Genomic DNA, 20,570 nt, shown 5'->3' on the forward strand with positions numbered 1-20,570 from the left:
GCTTCTAAGATAAGTTGTAGGGTCAGTATTGCCTCACGTGTTCCAACATTTCTACCGAATCCAAACTGATCTTCCCCGAGGTTGGCTTCTACTAGTTTTTCCATTCGTCTGTAAAGAATCAATGTCAGTATTTTGCAGCCGTGACTTATTAAACTGATAGTTCGATAATTTTCACATTTGTCAACACCTGCTTTCTTTGGGATTGGAATTATTATATTCTTCTTGAAGTCTGAGGGTATTTCACCTGTCTCATACATCTTGCTCACCAGATGGTAGAGTTTAGTCAGGACTGGCTCTACCAAGGCTGTCAGTAGTTCTAATGGAATGTTGTCTACTCCCGGGGCCTTGTTTTGACTCAGGTCTTTCAGTGCTGTGTCGAACTCTTCACGCAGTATTATATCTCCCATTTCATCTTCTTCTACATCCTCTTCCATTTCCATAATATTGTCCTCAAGTACATCGCCATTGTATAGACCCTCTATATACTCCTTCCACCTTTCTGCTTTCCCTTCTTTGCTTAGAACTGGGTTTCCATTTGAGCTTTTGATATTCATACAAATGGTTCTCCTTTCTCTGAAGCTCTCTTTAATTTTCCTGTAGGCTGTATCTGTCTTACCCCTAGTGAGATAAGCCTCTACATCCTTACATTTGTCCTCTAGCCATTCCTGATTAGCCATTTTGCACTTCCTGTTGGTCTCATTTTTGAGACGTTTGTATTCTTTTTTGCCTTCTTCATTTACTGCATTTTTATATTTTCTCCTTTCATCAATTAAATACAGTATTTCTTCTGTCACCCAAGGATTTCTACTAGCCCTCGTCTTTTTACCTACTTGATCCTCTGCTGCCTTCACTACTTCATCCCTCAAAGCTACCCATTCTTCTTTTACTGTATTTCTTTCCCCCATTCCTGTCAATTGTCCCCTTATGCTCTCCCGGAGACTCTGTACAACCTCTGGTTTAGTCAGTTTATCCAGGTCCCATCTCCTTAAATTCCCATCTTTTTGCAGTTTCTTCAGTTTTAATCTACAGGTCATAACCAATAGATTGTGGTCAGAATCCACATCTGCCCCTGGAAATGTCTTACAATTTAAAACCTGGTTCCTAAATCTCTGTCTTACCATTATATAATCTATCTGAAACCTGTCAGTATCTCAAGGCTTATTCCAGGTATACAGCCTTCTTTCATGATTCTTCAACCAAGTGTTAATATATATAAGTGTTATATATATGGATTTGTTGGGATCAACGTATATCTGAAGAACTTGAGAACTTAGAAAATGAGATAGAGGGTCTTATGAAAGAGAGAAATGAGTGAGAAGTTACTCTTCACTTATCTGTGACTACTACTATTCACGGCTGCCTTGAAGATACTTGGCATGGGGGCTAGCTCAGACGATACAAACTTAATGTTTCCAATGGGCACTGACAGCTATCTCTCAATGACAACCTATTTTCTTGGAGTGTACAGATAGTAGTCCCCTTCTGTTAACTTCAAAGTTCTCAGGTTTTCAAATTTCCTCTAATACCAACAATCCATTTTACCCTCTCATCCTGTTCACTAAATCTTCCTTGATCTGTGGCCTGGTTGTTATTTACTTGTATTTTGTATGTATCTTAACCCTTACCAGTCTCTCTCTTCCTTTTACTCTCCTCTATTAGGAGAAGGAGCCACTGGTCTCGAAAGTATGAAATTTCCTGTTTCCACCTGTTGCCACTTTAGTTTTAACTAAGCATATTACACAAGGTGTGATCAAAAAGTAATGGGAATTTTTTAATTTCATGGACTTAATACATCTGATTGTAAATTTATTTATTTATTTTTTTCTAAATCATGGTGGTGCACTTGTATGCTTGCAGTTTCAGCTCTTTTGATTATTTAGTTTGTTTGCAGTTCAAAAGGTTATACATGTTTATGAGTGTTCAGTGAATTTCTACTTTAGAAAAAGATGGAGCCAAGAATTTGCATTAAATTTTGCTTGCAAAGTGGAATACACTGCAACACTGTATTCGAAATGTTGACCGTGGCTTTTGGCTACTATGAGTAAGACAAGAGTTTGCGAGTGGTATTAACGTTTCAAAGAGGGTCCAGAGCACATTGGAGATGACAGCCACCCTGGGTGCTCTAGCACATCAGCTACTGACGACAATGTTGGTGAAATAAAGAAAGTGGTTCTGCAAAATTGCTGAATCGTCATCAGAGGGGTTGCTGGTGATGTGGACATATCCTTACACTCATGCCAAGCAATCTTTAAGGATGTTTTGGGCATGAAACATGTAGTGACCAAGACTGTTTTGAAATTACTGAATTTCAGCCAAAAACAGCATTGCTTGGACATCACTCAGAAATTGCTAAATGAAGTCAACAACCACCCAGAACTTCTTTAGAAGGTTATAACAGGTGACGAAACATAGGTATATGGGTATGACGTCGAAACCAAGGCCCAGTTGTCCCAATGATAACTGGCTGAGGGGCAAAGACTGAAAAAAATTTGACAAGTTAGATCACATGTGAAGGTTCTTCTCACTGTTTTTTAGATTACAGTGGGATATTGCATCATGAGTTCCTGCCTTCTGGTTGTACGGTCAGTACTGTCTGGAAGTTATGTGCCATTTGTGTGAAGCAACCCAAAGAAAATGACCAGAATTATGGCAAAGCCACTAATGGAAATTGCATCACAATAATGCTCTCACTTCAATGTTTATTCATGATTTTTTGGCAAAAAACAAAACCAGTATGTTGCCTCAGCCTTCTTATTTGCCAGACATGACCCCTGTGACTCCTTTTTATTTCCAATGCCGAAGAAAACTATGAAAGGATGTCATTTTGCCACCATTGATTAAATAAAAACAGAATCACTGAAGGAGCTGAACACCATGATGGAAAGTGAGTTGCAGAAGTGCTTACAAGATTGGTAAAAGTGCTGGCACAAGTATTTTGTTTGCGTGGGGGGATTACTTTGAAGGGAACAAAATTGTCATTAGTGAATAAATAGATTCTTTAAGAAATATGAAAATTCCTATTACTCTTTGGTGACATGGTGACACCTCAAAACCTATTACTCCTTGGTGACACCTCACAAATGCTTCAATGGTTACAAAGGCATAGTGTTGATAGTGATATTTCCAAGAGACAGTTGCTAGTCATCTGTAAGTGCTAAACGTTTTTTGATTCATTGACCATGTTTGTAAGTGAATTCCTGTACTTAAAAGTTTACTTGTTGCTATGGCTTATGGTGTTTTTCCCCCTAGATGATATTATTTTGATAGATATAATTGTGCTTACTAATTTTATTTATCTGTCTCATGACTAAATAACTTCTAGAAAATTTGTAATGGAACTTTCTCAGCATTATAGCACATATTATGAGTAATTCATAATAACGGATCAGAACAAACTGTAAATGAGCCAAAATATGTACTGCAGTTAGAAATATGAATCCCATACCTATTAATACTTTGCATTTTTAAATTGTGGGTGATTTTTGAAGTTGCAAAATTCATTGCCTATTTCCCTCGGAGCACAACTTAACAAGAGAGAGAACAGTTGCATGAAAAACCAGAAATAAATTTTACATCTGATAGTTGTTCCAAGTAAACTTGATAATTGTTAGTGTAAGAAATATTGATAGTATTTCAGCTAAAACAGGTTCTGGGCTGGTGTCAATTATTGTTAAAAATTTTTTGGGCATAAATTGTACTGTAAATCATAATGCAAAGTATGTAATTGCATCTTGGCATGAGCTTAGTTTTATTGCTTAATCTTTTGTTTGGATATCACATGAATTTAATATTTTGTTTTTAACAGTGTCCAGCACTGATCTTAAGAAACTGAAAAACACTATAGAAAACATGTTCTTGGAAAAATCAAAGATAGAAAAGGGTGACAAAGCCAAAAAGAAGGGCAAAGGAAAGGCAAAACTCAGAGTTGAGGGTGACAATGTAAGTTTTGCATATGTTTGTACATTCTTTACAGCTTTTTGCTCCAATATGTTTTTTTGTGTTGTAAACATTTTGATAATGTAGCATTAAAAATGCAGAAGCTCTTGCTCTGTATAATATTTTCATTTTGTGAAAATGTATCAGCTGAAGTTAAATATAAATCCCTGCATCATTAAATCATCACATTCATAATTCTTTCATTTTATAATTGCATACATCCAGTAAATGAGTAATGCAGTTTTTGTCACTGGATAATTTTAATATTTTCAGAGATGTGCAATTTCAGCTTGTTGGATTGGTATAAGTAAAATTAGTGAAATTTTAGCTGTTCTAACTTCCACTGTATTTACAGGAATGCAGGTCAGATGAAAAAAAGGTAATGAAATATTGAAAAAAAGTATGTTTTCTATAGAGCATTAGGTACATCAAGTTAGGAAATGGGCAATGGAAGTCCATTCTGGTTCTTTCATTACATCCTATGTTGCACCATGGATAGCCGCTTCATGGATTGCATTATCTACTTTTCCTTCCAGAATCTCTTCATTCTTTCTATTCTCCTCTTCCAACTTGCTTCTGAGAGCTTCTGTATCCTTTCTTCTTTCCTGCTCCACTGGTGGCACACTGTTCTTTTCCTGTATCTTTATCTATCGTTGATATATGACACCTTGGTTGATGTGTACTTGCTTCTCCAGTTTTCCTTCCCTTCCACCTTGATCCTCAATTCTGATCAGTTCTTCCTTAAACAGGGTGTATACGATCCGGGAAAAATGCGGGGGTTCTTTCATCCAGGAGAAAACCTGGGAATTTTTTTGAATTCCAGGAATTTACCATTGTTTTAGTTTTCAGTTAAATTTTTGTAATCTTGGCTGGTAAGAACTGTTACTCTAACAAAGAATATTGCTGTATCCCGTTACCACAGCATAATACTGCAGCAATAAAACATGAACGAGAGAAATTACGAAAATAAAACTTCAGTTGCAAAGGAAATATGCCACATATAACAACAAAACACAGTGCTCATACAAGTGTCTGCCACCAACAAAATATGTCAAATGCTGTAGGAAGACTGTGCAATGCTTCATAATTGCCTCCGATGAGCGTGACGTCACAACTGTTTACATCGCATTTGTTTGAGCAGTTGTGAGCGGGCTCATGAGCATGAGCATTTGTCGCGTATGAGTAGTACCTTCACCAGCTTCTGGCTACTGAAGTGTGGCTGGGCCATGTCCTATGTGAACAGCAGAAGCGAGCGACAGCGAGCAACTTCAGGATACACAACACTCCAGCGACAAGCAGCAGCATCGGGCGAAAAGCTTGGGTGTCCTGCGTGCGCGCGACCATGTCGTGCTACAAGATGGCTGCTTAGAGCCAACCAGGTGTTTCTATAAAATGGCCTCCCTATACTGTAGAATACTGCAGCTGGAGAGTAAGGCTACAGAATTAGGTTTACTTAAGAAAATAAAGAGAAAAGGAAAGATGTGCATGAAATTTACAAAGGGAGCAACCTCCATGGAGAATTTCATAAATATCATCAACTACAAAGATCACCAGACAAATTCTTAGAATACATGTGAATGAGCAGAGGAGCATTCGACTATCTCATCAATAAATTAAATATGAATGTTGTTTTACATGATCAAGAACTTTTAACAGCCAATAAATGCGGAGGAATGACTACTACATGACTAACTACGCTAAATGCAAAGATAAGTACACAGATTGATACCAGCAAATGAAAGCTAGCTGTGGTGTAGGGGTAGCGTTTACAGTTCGTGATTTTGCGGTAGGAAAAGGTCTGGGATTTGATTCCGAGACATTCTTGTATTGTTACTGACTCAGCTACAATTTTGTATACTAAGTTCTATGCATACTGTTTACATTGCATCGATAAGTATATTTTTAAGGGCTTGCCAAAAACCTTGATCTTCCCACCTATTCCAGTATATCACCCATTTAATTCATAATAAATTACAGCGACCCATGAAATTTTACAGATATTTGATGTCGCGAACGTAATTCAACAGCAGTCAGTGTCAAGGCCAAGTGTTTCAATTACTCTAAATAGTATGTAAAAGTAAAACTTAAAAAAATCTTTTGAAAGGAAAGTCAAACGTTTTGTGTAATGATTTGTCTAAAAGTATAAATAAAAAATATTAGGGAAACGTTTGGTGCACCTCATTTTCTGTTCATGATTTCGAGCATCATTCAGAGGCACGTAGAATGTTTCTCTGATGTACTTATTTCTTTTAACAGAAATCACATCATAAAATATTTGACTGGTATCTTTCATTTCTTAATTTCAAGTTTTATTCAGAAAGCATGATCTTACTGACTCCTTGTTTGCCTTCCTCACGTACTTTGTTCGAAGGAAGCCTTTTTGACATTTAAATACCACACCAATGTGTCTTTTTAAGTACAAAATAGCTAGGTCTTGAACAGATGAAATTTTTGACACTTCATTTACATAGCTTGGCAGCAGATTTTCATGAAATATTTCGTTTTTTCCTCAGCTTATTAATTATATTTTCGTTAATTACCCTGATTATTTTAAGCAGTTAAATATTTTCATGCCAAACTAGACCTCATGGTCACTTTCATACCCCGTTTACCTGTTTCTTTCCCTTTGTTTGGCTATGTGAAAATTTGTACAAAACCTTATGGTGTAATTTATAGTGTCTTTCTTTTGTTTTGCTCACACGTTTACAAAAACGTATTGAGTGTTAAATCATATGATAAAATAGTCCTTTCTGCGTGCTGTCATTTCCAAAATTCATTGTTTCGATATCTTGAACCTTTTATGAGATACGATGATTTTTACGACCACTTGATTCCTGAAGTGCAGGAAAGGTTCGGACGCACCGCAAGCGACCCGTCTGCGGATATAACAACCAATATCTCAAGAATGAAAAGTGATATCATTCCAGTCTCAATTTAAATACAATTTAGATATACTGGTTACATTTAATGCGCAATAATGTATGGCCTTAAGCGAACAATATGGAAAGTCTACACAATGTGATTTTACCTCTGCAAATTCTGAAAAATTTTCGTCTAGCCACATTCTCAATTTCGTGCAGCACAGCAACTACGATGAATAACGAAAATAAATTCAGACATTCATTGTTTAAAGATATCAAGCTATAGGTTGCGGAAGAATAAAATTTTTTCACCGAATAGTTTTCGTAAAATCGGATGTTAAGTATTTCATAGCTGCCATCGCGTCCACTCCACTGCTTTGCCGAGAAGACACGTGGCTGTCGTGCTTGCTGAAGCGACAAGATTCAAACATGTTTGAATTCAAACGTTACCAGTGGCAGAGGGAGACAGGCAGTGACACAGATGTCGCTCACATAGGACACTTGCGTAATTACACGTGCGGTTTTATTTTGTCGCCTGAAGCTGTTGCGTGCTGTTGCTCACGTAGGACACGGCCTAAAGCTGTATAAGCAGAAGCAACAAGAAGCCAGATGCTACCCATTATAATTTTACTGGCGCGCCCAAGCTGACAGATTCACGCATGCGCACCAAGCCCAGATCTAGAGGCCTTGGAGGGAGGGGGGGGGGGGGCAAACCTGGACGTCTGCTCCGGGCAGCATGGGGGGGGGGGGGAAATTCATATTCTTGAGGGGGAAAAGCCTTGTTTCACAAAGCGTCCAGCATCTAACGCATATTGGCCTATGGATTATTCATATGATTCTGAAACACATCGCTGTTGATTTCTTAGCATTTTTTAACGTATTCCAAGTTGATTTCTGAATGAATCATAAGTTGATTTTGGAATGCATGCATAGTGTATGTAATGTCTCTGCCAGAGGAATTTCAGTTGCATCTAGAAATAAAATTTCTTGCAGACAAAAGGGGACAGAGCTATATGAGCTGAGCGGAATAAAGCCAAACGGGTGAATGCGAATCGCTGTTTGTTATGTGATTGATGCAGTTTGCGAATGGTCAGCTCTTGTTATAATTACTAGCAATGTGGAGTGCACATGGGGGTTTTTTAGGTTAGAGAATTCCCTCCCTAGGCCCGACAAGACGCCTCCTGAGACGCGGCAAGGTAGGAGTAGGCAAAATGCAACAGGGAATAACAATATTAATGTGCTAATAGTAAACTGCAGGCGCGTTTATAGAAAGGTCCCAGAACTGCTCTCATTAATAAACGGTCACAACGCCCATGTAGTAATAGGGACAGAAAGTTGGCTGAAACCAGACGTAAACAGTAATGAAGTCCTAAACTCAGATTGGAATGTATACCATAGAGACAGGCTGGACAGTGAAGGGGGAGGCGTGTTTATAGCGATAAGAAGTGCAATAGTATCGAAGGAAATTGACGGAGATCCGAAATGTGAAATGATTTGGGTGAAGGTCACGGTTAAAGCAGGCTCTGACATGGTAATTGGATGTCTCTAGAGGCCCCCTGGCTCAGCAGCTGTTGTGGCTGAGCACCTGAAGGATAATTTGGAAAATATTTAGAGTAGATTTCCCCACCATGTTATAGCTCTGGGTGGAGATTTTAATTTGCCGGATATAGACTGGGAGACTCAAACATTCATAAAGGGTGGCAGGGTCAAAGAATCCAGTGAAACTTTTTTAAGTGCTTTATCTGAAAACTACCTTGAGCGGTTAAACAGAGAACAGACTCGTGGCGATAACATATTAGACCTTCTGGTGACAAACAGACCCTACTATTTGAAACAGTTAACGCAGAACAGGGAATCAGCGATCATAAAGTGGTTACGGCATCGATGATTTCAGCCATAAATAGAAATATTAAAAAAGGTAGGAAGATTTTTCTGTTTAGCAAAAGTGACAAAAAGCAGATTACAGAGTACCTGACGGCTCAACACAAAAGTTTTGTCTCAAGTACAGATAGTGTTGACGATCAGTGGACAAAGTTCAAAACCATCGTACAATATGCATTAGATGAGTATGTGCCAAGCAAGATCGTAAGAGATGGAAAAGAGCCACCGTGGTACAACAACCGAGTTAGAAAACTGCTGCGGAAGCAAAAGGAACTTCACAGCAAACATAAACATAGCCAGAGCCTTGCAGACAAACAAAAATTACGCGAAGCGAAATGTAGTGTGAGGAGGGCTATGCGAGAGGCGTTCAATGAATTCGAAAGTAAAGTTCTATGTACTGACTTGACAGAAAATCCTAAGAAATTTTGGTCTTATGTCAAAGTGGTAGGTGGATCAAAACAAAATGTCCAGACACTCTGTGACCAAAATGGTATTGAAACAGATGATGACAGACTAAAGGCCGAAATACTAAATGTCTTTTTCCAAAGCTGTTTCACAGAGGAAGACTGCACTGTAGTTCCTTCTCTAGATTGTCGTACAGATGACAAAATGGTAGATATCGAAATAGACGACAGAGGGATAGAGAAACAATTAAAATTCCTCAAAAGAGGAAAGGCCGCTGGACCTGATGGGATACCAGTTCGATTTTACACAGAGTACGCGAAGCAACTTGCCCCCCTTCTTGCAGTGGTGTACCGTAGGTCTCTAGAAGAGCGTAGCGTTCCAAAGGATTGGAAAAGGGCACAGGTTATCCCCGTTTTCAAGAAGGGATGTCGAACAGATATGCAGAACTATAGACCTATATCCCTAACGTCGATCAGTTGTAGAATTTTGGAACACGTATTATGTTAGAGTATGATGACTTTTCTGGAGACTAGAAATCTACTCTATAGTAATCAGCATGGGTTTCGAAAAAGACGGTCGTGTGAAACCCAGCTCGCGCTATTCGTCCACGAGACTCAGAGGGCCATAGACACGGGTTCACAGGTAGATGCCGTGTTTCTTGACTTCTGCAAGGCGTTCGATACAGTTCCCCACAGTCGTTTAATGAACAAAGTAAGAGCATATGGACTTTCAGACCAATTGTGTGATTGGATTGAAGAGTTCCTAGATAACAGAACGCAGCATATCATTCTCAATGGAGAGAAGTCTTCCGAAGTAAGAGTGATTTCAGGTGTGCCGCAGGGGAGTGTTGTAGGACCGTTGCTATTCACAATTTACACAAATGACCTTGTGGATGACATCGGAAGTTCACTGAGGCTTTTTGCAGATGATGCTGTGGTGTATCGAGAGGTTGTAACAATGGAAAATTGTACTGAAATGCAGGAGGATCTGCAGCGAATTGACGCATGATGCAGGGAATGGCAATTGAATCTCAATGTAGGCAAGTGTAATGTGCTGCAAATACATAGAAAGATGGATCCCTTATCATTTAGCTACAAAATAGCAGGTCAGCAACTGGAAGCAGTTAATTCCATAAATTATCTGGGAGTACGCATTAGGAGTGATTTAAAATGGAATGATCATATAAAGTTGATCGTCGGTAAAGCAGATGCCAGACTGAGATTCATTGGAAGAATCCTAAGGAAATGCAATCCGAAAACAAAGGAAGTAGGTTACAGTGCGCTTGTTCGGTCACTGCTTGAATACTGCTCAGCAGTGTGGGATCCTTACCAGATAGGGTTGATAGAAGAGAGAGAGAAGATCCAACGGAGAGCAGCGCGCTTCGTTACAGGATCATTTAGTAATCGCGAAAGCATTACGGAGATGATAGATAAACTCCAGTGGAAGACTACAGGAGAGACGCTAAGTAGCTCGGTACGGGCTTCTGTTAAAGTTTTGAGAACATACCTTCACTGAAGCGTCAAGCAGTATATTGCTCCCTCCTACGTATGTCTCGCGAAGAGACCATAAGGATAAAATCAGAGAGATTAGGGCCCACACAGAAGCATACCGACAATCCTTCTTTCCATGAACAATACAAGACTGGAATAGAAGGGAGAACCGATAGAGGTACTCAGGGTACCCTCCGCCACACACCGTCAGGTGGCTTGCGGAGTATGGATGTAAATGTAGATGTAGAAAATCCATAGATTTAGACCACCAGAGTGCAAATAAACGACAAACAGGAATAAGAGTTAAGAAAGATTAAATATTATCTACTCGGTGTATCCAAGAAAATGAAATTTTGACAGAAAAGTCCCCAGCTAGCAGCTGCTAAGTTCAATTCTGAGATTAGTGTGGAAAACACGTTGTATGGGCACATAATAAAGCCTAACCAGAGAAGGGTTAGTGAAGCTAACCAGAGAATTAGTCTTAACACTGGCAGGAATAGTTACAGAATTAGTGATGACAAGATTGTTCGTTGGAACGAGGAAGGAGAAGAAACGGGGACATCACACAAATTATGGAAGAATATGACGATTACAAATTTGCACAAAAATTTCATACTACTACTTTTCTGTCTCATGCTTGAGAAGCTGGAGCATATAAACGAAATGTGAAACTATTTCCTAACATAAAGCTTTTTGCTGTTAGTAGGCCTAATTGGCATGTGGTATTGATACTTTTAGAATAACATTCTGTCGAGCTATAAAAGTGACCATTTGTGCCAAAACAGTCTTGTTTATTTGGTGTGTGTTAGAACTGCTGCAACATTAGACAGGACTATTTCATTTCATCTAGCAGACAGTGACAAAATAGACATAATCAGATCGAGAAATAACACTAGTCTTGCGTACTATCTGTATTTATTTATTTATTTTAGAGGGACAGGGCGACTGGAAGCAGGAGAGACACCACAGGACATTTTAATTCCCACTGTTGTGAATTTAGTTTGATGACGTCCATTACAAAATATACACGTTTGAATTCCACAGAGCGAAATACAGTGACATGCAATAGAAGAATGCTGTGTGAAGAGGCATGGTACTGCACTTTGGCACACTGAAGACCAAATGTCGTGTCTTACATTTCCTCAAACATGTGTGTTTTATGCATCAGACTGTTCAGAAAGATATGTGCTACAATATGAACATTTTTTGAAAAGTTGATTTTTTTTTTTTTAATTTTCGGCATTCTATCTCAAATGCTTGGGGCAGGGGTTCGGAAATATCGTAGATGTGAGGCAGATGCGCAGAGCAGTCTGAGTTGTATTGCGGAGGTGGGTAGTCTCCGCGTGACCCCTGCTTACGTTTAGTGATTTTGCCGTTTCCTCTTCACGTCAAATGAAAACAAAACAGATTTCTGTGACCAGAAGCTATCAAGTGAATTAAAATACATTCACGTAATTACGAAGGGCTAGAATGTTGTTAGTTTCATGTCGTATTTTATTTCCACATTTCTGACAGTCGAGCATTAATCGCCTTGCAGAACAATGTAGTTATTATTGTCTGTTTGCTAAAGAGATTTGGCTTTTATTAATCTTTTCTGCTGAGGCAGTTGATTTATTTGAAACGAAGTGTTTAATTCCATGCTACTGACTAGTTTCAACTGTTTGCTGCATTTCATGTGCACGTTTTCATGTTCTAGCACATATGACGTTATGCCATTATAAAAAACCAAACCTGAGATAATACAGTACTGGTAGTCCAAGGAAACTTACACTGAAAAGCTTAATGTCAGGTCGAGGCCTACTTCATTGGGAATCTGGACATGCAAATGTGCACTATAAGCTGAATCACGCATTGTAATATGGTTCACGAAATTACGATGCTCTTTGAGTATCCTCTGATGTCTTGTTTCTTTTATGACACAATGTCTTACACGTACGAACATATGGTCTTACTACGTCATCGTAGCTGCGCAAGAACGGTGACGCCTGTTATCTGGCACTCTGTGGCAACTGCTGAAACTGATTTCTTAAATCACAGAACGTTTGACTCTTATTTAAAAATCGACTCTTTGAGGAAGAGCTATTTAGAAGAATTTTGAGCCCAGAAGATTACTTTTGTGTGATGTATCTTAAAAGTGTAACACGTGCAAAAGAGATCATCATTATATGTGAAAGCTTAGCTTCTCTTGGAGCTTCTTAATCTATAGGCAGTGGAGAGCAGGTGTGGTAATTATGATGATAAATAAACACTTGCACTGCCGTCACTTACTATGAATACTTTTATTCTCACAGTGTATACACAATGCGTGTAGAATAGAGCACGTACTACAGAGAACTGATCTGGTAAAGATAAAGTTGTTCTCGCTGCTGTAGGGCAGCAGTATTATGGTGGGGTGAGCCAGTGGTTCTATGTCTCCACAAATCTGAGAGACCAATATTATACATGAAAACTTTGCTTTTCTTGTAGCAACACTGTGTATATTAATTTAAACCATTCTCTTTTCTTATTTGTGTGTTTGCACCACTTAACAGCGATGTTCTTGTTGGCTAACTACATCACGTTTCCTGTGCTCTGAATATCCGCTGTCATTGGATGGCGAGATCACGTGACATGAGCTGTGACTGGCTTACAAAAGCCCATTGCAATTTCGATTTCAATGCTTTGGAAAGTAACATGTGGTATTTGGTGGAATTCGCATTTATACTTTCGTAATACGAAAATATGCAGTGTACATGTTGGTACACATCAAAGATATTTCCAAAACGTGTCCTCCCCCCCCCCCATTTTTCTCATTTTTCTATACTGCTGAGAAATTCTACGCCAGTGTATAAAACCATAGCCATTCAAAGGATTTATTTCTTTTACAGTTCCAAGGAAAAGTATACTGCCACTTAACACAGAAAAAGTGTATTTTCAAATGTGAGAAAATTTATTTTTACCTGGAAATCTGGGAATAATCTGGGAATTTTTTGTCCTTGTCTGCTTATACACCCTATTAAATCAACAACCCTCATTCTTGTCTTTCCTCTTGCCCACTGGTTGTTCCCCATATACAGCGATATTCTTTCTGATCCCGTGTCCCACATATCTTGGTCTTTTCTATCTGATCTCTTTTGATATTGTCCTCATGCTACTGAACAGTTATCTTCTGCATATGTGTGTCCATCTCTAACCACTCCACTTAGGATTCCTGTGGGATTTGCTAGAAAGTACTGTCTCCTAAATAATTTGTTTTGTTTTATCGTGTTTATGTTCATGTCTTTGAATTTAACCAAACATATAACATTCAATATCTCAAAAACTGTCTTGTGAGTTAGCGGTTTCTTCTGCCTATCCCTTCAAATATCTCTGTTCATGCTGAAGGCTGGACTCATCTTCTTCGTATTTTCTATTATTCCCTCATTGCTACTATTTCATATTGTTACATATTTCTCAGCTTTTTAAAATTTGCCAGCTTTTGCATAGTGTCTTCTGATGTTTCCTGATCACCTGTGGTATTCACTGTCATTGTCTTCTTGTCAGTCCCATCTTTCTGTCTATCTTTCTTAACCCTTTAGCTGCATACACACCATTTGGTTTTCCTACAGTGCTTTGGACATCTGTACACGTCCTCAGCCACCAACCTCTCACTACTGTGGATAAGTTAGTTCCGTACCTTGGTGAATGATGAGGTTTCAAGTATGTATCATACAAATATGCGTCATTGTGGGTTGTCCTTTGCAAAACACTTCAATACCTTCAGTCATTCACGAGAAATTATGATTGTTATGACCACGTGATTCATGATGCCCAAGGATGTAAATGGCTGCATCGTGCGCAACTGTCCATGGATATAAATTCCAATAACTCAAAATGTAATGAGCAATCGCTTTGTTCTCAGTTTTAAACTGCAATGTATGAGCCAAAATCAATCATTAACAAAGTTTACCAATGCCTTTTTACCTCTGCAAAATCTTAAAAATTTTGTGCAATGTTTTACTTAATTTTAAGCAGCATAGTAAGTGTGGTGAGTAACAGAAAGTAGTCAGTTCTTTGTTGAGTGAAGATATCAGACTGTAAGAAGTGCAAAAATCAAATTTTTTAACCTAATGATTTTTGAAAAATTGGATGATAAGTATTTCATATCAGCTGGGCTGCCCTTGCTTGGTGGTCCCGCTTGGTCCCTTCCCTCCCCACCTTTTTAATGGTTTTATTCTTTTACATCTGTTTACTATCTCATTTGTAGTTCTCATTCTTGATATTTTATCAACTTGTCCGCGTTGCTAGTTTTTGTGTTGTATTGGGGGGGGGGGGGAAGAACTCTGGTTGGATACAGAGGATGTCTCTCCATTGCATAACATGTCCTGGGTGCCTCCAGCTGCTTTTTAAGTGGAACAAGTCACCCTCTGATCCTTCTTCACTTCCACTTGTGCTTCTATGTCTTGGTTTTATTGATTTTATTCTCAGTTACAATAGGGTCATTAAGGTTTGTCTTTTCTTTGTGAGGAATCTTCCCAGGGCTTGATATATATTGTATGGAGAGACTGATGACCTCGCAGTTTGGTCACTTTATAACCCCACCAGTCCAATCTGTTCAATCACATCTTGAACTATTCCATTTGCTTTGGTGACAGGAGTGTCTTGTTTTTAACAAAGAAGCGTTCGGTATTGTAGCAATTTAACTACAGGTTATGAACTGTTTTCATATTGCAAAGGTTATTTATTTGATGACAAGTTTTATTGACCTTTTCAGTGTTATCTTTCCCCACTAGTACGTATTTTTGAGGCACCCCATTTCTAAAATACTGTGTTATACATTCAAAAGTCATTAACAATGCCTAAGGATAGGAAAATTTTTTGTAAACAATAAAGCAAATAACAAAAAGAAATTTATGGTTTTTAGTGATGTAATGCGAAATTGGCAGTTTCCTATATTCGTATGTAAAAATATTGTAAGTGTAAAGGTGACAGTTTGCTAATATTGGTAAGTGATAGTGATGTCAAATGAAAATATCATACTTCCAGTGATCCCCTTTCCAGTCACATTCCCAACACTTGCACAACTTATTATACAGCAAAGGAATGTATTTATTTGTTCTGTTTACTTATTTATTTTTTGAGATGTTTAGTGTGGTTCATCAGCTAAACTACAAATTTTGTAACATGCAAGTTTAAATATGGAAAACTTAAAGTATGGTACTTCAGTTGTGCAAATGAATAAATCATGGTTGTGCAATTTGACATGTTGCCTGATTACATCACAACCTAAAATAGGCCCCCAGTCTTTGTAATAGACCGTCTTGTCACCACAAACCTCATTCATGAAATGGCAATATTGAATAAATATTGAAATAAATAGTCTCACTGTTCTGGTTACCGACATAAACTTGTTTGCATGATGCCACATGCCCTGTGCTCTGATTAGCGGATAGAACCAAATTGAGCAGGCACCGTGTTGATTTACATATTTGTGCAGCTACAGTGCCATATTTTGTGATTTTTTTCATATTTATTCTTGTGTACTGCAAAACTGTGCGGCTTAATTGACATACCGTGGTAAAGATCTCCCCAAACCATGTTATCTTTGGTACAGTTTGTTGCACAAAGATACTGAGAAATCTGCCATTGTTGGATAAAATCATTACTTGCATTCCACGTGAAAAGTAAAGATTGCCATGAGTGTTTGGTGATTAAACCAGCAAGCTTTTGAGAAATATAATGGGATGAATACTTCAGGCAGAGGTGAAGGTATCTTTGAAAACTATTGAGTTGAACCTTGAGCCAAAGGCCGTTAGTCTTCCATTTCCAATTTCAAACTCTGGCTAACTGTTTTCAAGCTGTACAAAGTGTTGACAGATCAGCGATAAAAGTCTTGGAAGAGAAGTTTGAAGTTATGACAATGTGTTCCTTTGGAAATCATTCAACAGTACATTGTGACAAAGTTATTTTAATTTTATTTATTAAATTTAATGTGTTTAATGTAAATCATTTCTTTTCTAATAAATTTTATCTGTTATGTCTATGAATATTATGTAACTGATGAGTATATTTTCGTTTTCAACACAACATTTAAGGAGGGTGTGATACTTACAAAATGAGCCATAAAGTAAAACAATTTTTTCCTGTCCCTGACAATATCCTATCCTCTATCCCTTAGATTGCTGCCCTGCATTTCCTCACCCTTCAATTCTAACTCACCTACTTATGGACAGGGGTCAGTCTGTGATTCTGAACATGTATTTTTCTCATTGGTGTGTGTCATGGATTACCTCTGCCTTCGTCACAGCCTTTTTTTTATTTTTTACTTTGGCAGTATTCTATCAGTTACCTCTAATAGTATATGATTGCTGGCCATTGTCTACTGCAACAACAGCATAGTCTCTAATGTGAAGAGCTACATCTGTTTCTGCGTGATCATCTCAGAGTGTTCTCCTTTAATATCAGAAAATTGTTATTTTAGTTGTAATGGGGACTTCATTTTTTTGCATCAGTGCATACATGGCCAGTGCATCCTACAAACTACTATTAACTTTGTGATAGACGTGAAGAACAAGTGTCACACTTGTGATCTGAATAAATATTTGCACGATCCAAAGGTTTCAGTTTAATATAATTGCTTAGCTTATAAACTTATTTTCAGCTTAATCTCTCCCCCTCCCTCTCTCTCCCCCCCTCCTTCCCTCTCTCCCCCTCCCTCACTCTCCCTCACCCCTCCCTCCCCCTCTTACCACTCCCTCTCTCCTCTCCCCTCCCCTCCCCCACCCCCTTGCCTTCTCCTCCCTCTCCTATCCCCCTCTCTTCTTTCCCCCCTCCCTCCCCACAAAAGATAATTGAATTGAACTTAACAATTTCTGAATGATTTATAAACTTGTTTTGTCATGGCCATTGTGTAATTTGTATATACACTTTGTTTCAGACAATTGTGAATGAATATTCAGCCTATGCAGATTACGATTATGATGATTTCATATAATGTGAATGTTACTTTGAAGTCATTACCTATGAAGTGACTTTGACAATTGTGGGACAGTAAAGGAATAGGAATCATGAACAAATGTGTTTTCTACAGTTGGTGATACTGATATTGTGGGTGTAGGTTATTCCCTGCATGTTGATATTTATTATTCTAACAGGAGTCGCATTTTTCTGAGCTTTCTTTTTAACCTCTGAATGAAACTTGACAGAATAAACAATTTTGCATGACTAAGAATACAGATGCTGTGCTCTGAAAGCAATGAAAATACAGAAATTATTTGTGATATGTAATTAGTCATTTAGAAACAAAAATTGTTAAATGAATAGAAGATAAGTTTTATTATCAGTTATTTCCAAAAGAACTGTGGACAATGTGATTACAATTTTTTACTTCCGTTACACTTGTTTATTGTGATCGGACGGTGTGACCATCTTTACCCTTGGTAACTTCGGTTTCTCTCATTTAGTTGCTATATGTTGCTACTAAGAGTATGAAATTATATACCATTGTTTTTGTTATTAAATATTTAACAATGATATAATGGACATTGATACAAAGCCACATCAAAAGCATTATTTTGTAAATGTCATTGTCTCCTAACACTGTCTTCCTTCCACCAGCACCTGACACTGTCAGTTGAATATTGTGAATTATTATTTGTAAATTATTGCATTTGTGCAATAGAATGAACTTCTTGCGGGTGTGTCACATTTTTTAATGTACTGTGTAAGTGTGTGTTTTTTCAAGTTTAGACTTAAGTTTTGAATTAGTAAAGTGTCGTCAATTGAAAGATCTCTTGTACTATAATTTCTTGCTAATGTTTTCGCAGCTGCTAGTTACTGAGACTTCTTGTAGACAAAAAAAGTATTGTGAAAGGCCTATTTCATTGCTTAAAGAGCACTCACTCCTTCTTGGGTGAACTTGTTAATTTCCATCTTTGTTTGCCATCTAAAGTTGTGAATGTGTTAAGTTTACAATAAACATATTTTGGTATTGTTTAACAGAACATTATTAAATAACTGAACTTGGTTGCAAAGTGTACATATTTCTTTTGTTCCCAATACTAGTTTAACAACATTAAAATACAGTAGTGGTCCACATTCTGTGCCAGCTGACTTGCAAGCAAGCTACTTTTATTCAGGTATGGTTAATCATCATCCTCTGAAGTTTTACTACTTTGTACTCTCGACTGAGTTGTGTACTGTGCTCTGTGTTAAGGTAATTTATCACCCAGAAAGAAATAGGAAAATACAAATATTATACTTTTTACAGCTGATCTGTTCACAACATATAAATCGTAGGTTGCTGACAAATACTGTGTGTCAGGAATTCTGTTGATGGGTTTCCCATGGAGGAGTGTGAATATCAGTAATCAGAAATTAACTGAAAATTTTTCTCATGTTATTTAAGTGCAGTTGCAGTATAAATTTGCTGACTACTAGAATCATACACACTAGCTGTAACAAGTAAAAGAAGTGGTGATTGAATCAATAAAATATTAATAGTTTGCTGATGGTTTGGAAAACAATAAAAGTATGGAACATTTCTAATTACGAGATCATTACACAAATATTTTATTTAGCATAAGAAAATATTTATGGGTAAATGAATATGTATAAAGTAGAAAACGAAATTATATACATTGATTATTTTATATGTTGACATTTGAATACCTTAGTATTAATAATAAGCTAAATGGCAAAGCAAATGTTTAATAATTCTTGTTAACTTTGCCTCTTCTGAATAAGCTCAGCTGTATTAGTTGGACATATGTACCGAGAAGCAGGGGTTGAGGAGGGAGTGGGACAGTGTTGTAGTCTGTCCCCAATATTATTCAGTCTGTGCATTGAACAAGCAGTAAAGGAAACCAAAGAAAAATTTGGAGTAGGAATTAATATTTAGAGAGAAGAAATAAAAACTTTGATGTTTGCCAATTACTTTGTAATTCTTTCGGTGACAGCAAAGGACTTGAAAGGGCAGGTTCATGGAATGGACAGTGTCTTGAAAGGAGGATATATCAACAAAAGCAAAATGAGGATAATGGAAAGTAATCATATTAAATCAGGTGATACTGTGGGAATTAAATTAGGAAACAAGACACAGAAAGTAATGGACAGGTTTTTCTATTTGGGCAGCAAAATAACTGTTGATGGCCGAAGTAGAGAGGATATAAAGTGTAGACTGGCAGTAGCAAGGAAAGTGTGTCTGAAGGAGAGACAGTTGTCAACATTGAATATAGATTTAAGTGTCAGAAAGTCTTTTCGGGAGGTATTTGTCTGGAGTGTAGCCATGATGGAAGTCAAATAATGACAAACAGTTTAGACAGAAAGAGATTATAAGTTTTTGAAATGTGGTGCTACAGAAGAATTTTAAGATCAGATGAGTAGATCAGGTAATTAATGAGGAAGTACCGAATAGAATTGGCAAGAAAAGGAATTTGTGGCACAACATGACTAGAAGAAGGGTTCAGTTGATAGGACACATTCTGAAACATCAAGTGATCATGAATTTAGTATTGGAGGGTAGTGTGGGGGCTAAAAATCATAGATGGGGACCAAGAAATGAATACAGAAAGCAGATCCAGGAGGAGGTAGGTTGTAGTAGTTATTTGGAGATGAAAGGCCTTGCACAGGATAGAGTAGCATGGAGAGTTGCATCAAACCAGTCTTTGGACTGAAGGTGACAAAAAGAACAACAACAACATGTACTTTTATGGCAGATATTCAACTGCCGTCACACTGCAGCAGTTTTCATCATTTCTTGTCATTGCACCTTCATTGATGTCAGCCCCATTGATCAGTTCATTTTATTTAACAATATTATGATCGTAGTAAGAAGGCCACTGTAATGCTTTTTACAGGAACTCGACAATGGCTCACAGTTGTGAGGAATAGGCTGAAAAGACAGCTTTTACGCATGTGTGTGTGTGTGTGTGTGTGTGTGTGTGTGTGTGTGTGTGTGTGCGCGCGCGCGTGTGTTCTTACCTACTTATCTTCAGAATACCTGTGGAGATTGTGTACTGCAGGTTGATACAGGTCCAGC

The 20,570-nt window shown here is 37.8% G+C and overlaps 1 protein-coding gene across 1 annotated transcript in view; it reads left to right on the plus strand.

The window, feature by feature from the left end:
* The window catches only part of LOC126483810 (eukaryotic translation initiation factor 3 subunit J), a 63,619-nt gene extending 45,055 nt beyond the window's left edge, over nucleotides 1-18,564 (plus strand). Inside the window, exons 6-7 of the mRNA XM_050106995.1 lie at nucleotides 3,806-3,939; nucleotides 17,469-18,564. Coding sequence (XP_049962952.1) covers nucleotides 3,806-3,939; nucleotides 17,469-17,525 — 191 coding nt within the window. The 3' untranslated portion in view covers nucleotides 17,526-18,564. The remainder of the gene's footprint in view (nucleotides 1-3,805; nucleotides 3,940-17,468) is intronic.
* Nucleotides 18,565-20,570: the final 2,006 nt, after the last annotated feature.

This window comes from Schistocerca serialis, chromosome 6 (genome assembly GCF_023864345.2).
Source record: "Schistocerca serialis cubense isolate TAMUIC-IGC-003099 chromosome 6, iqSchSeri2.2, whole genome shotgun sequence".
Classification (NCBI taxonomy): Eukaryota; Metazoa; Arthropoda; class Insecta; order Orthoptera; family Acrididae; genus Schistocerca; species Schistocerca serialis.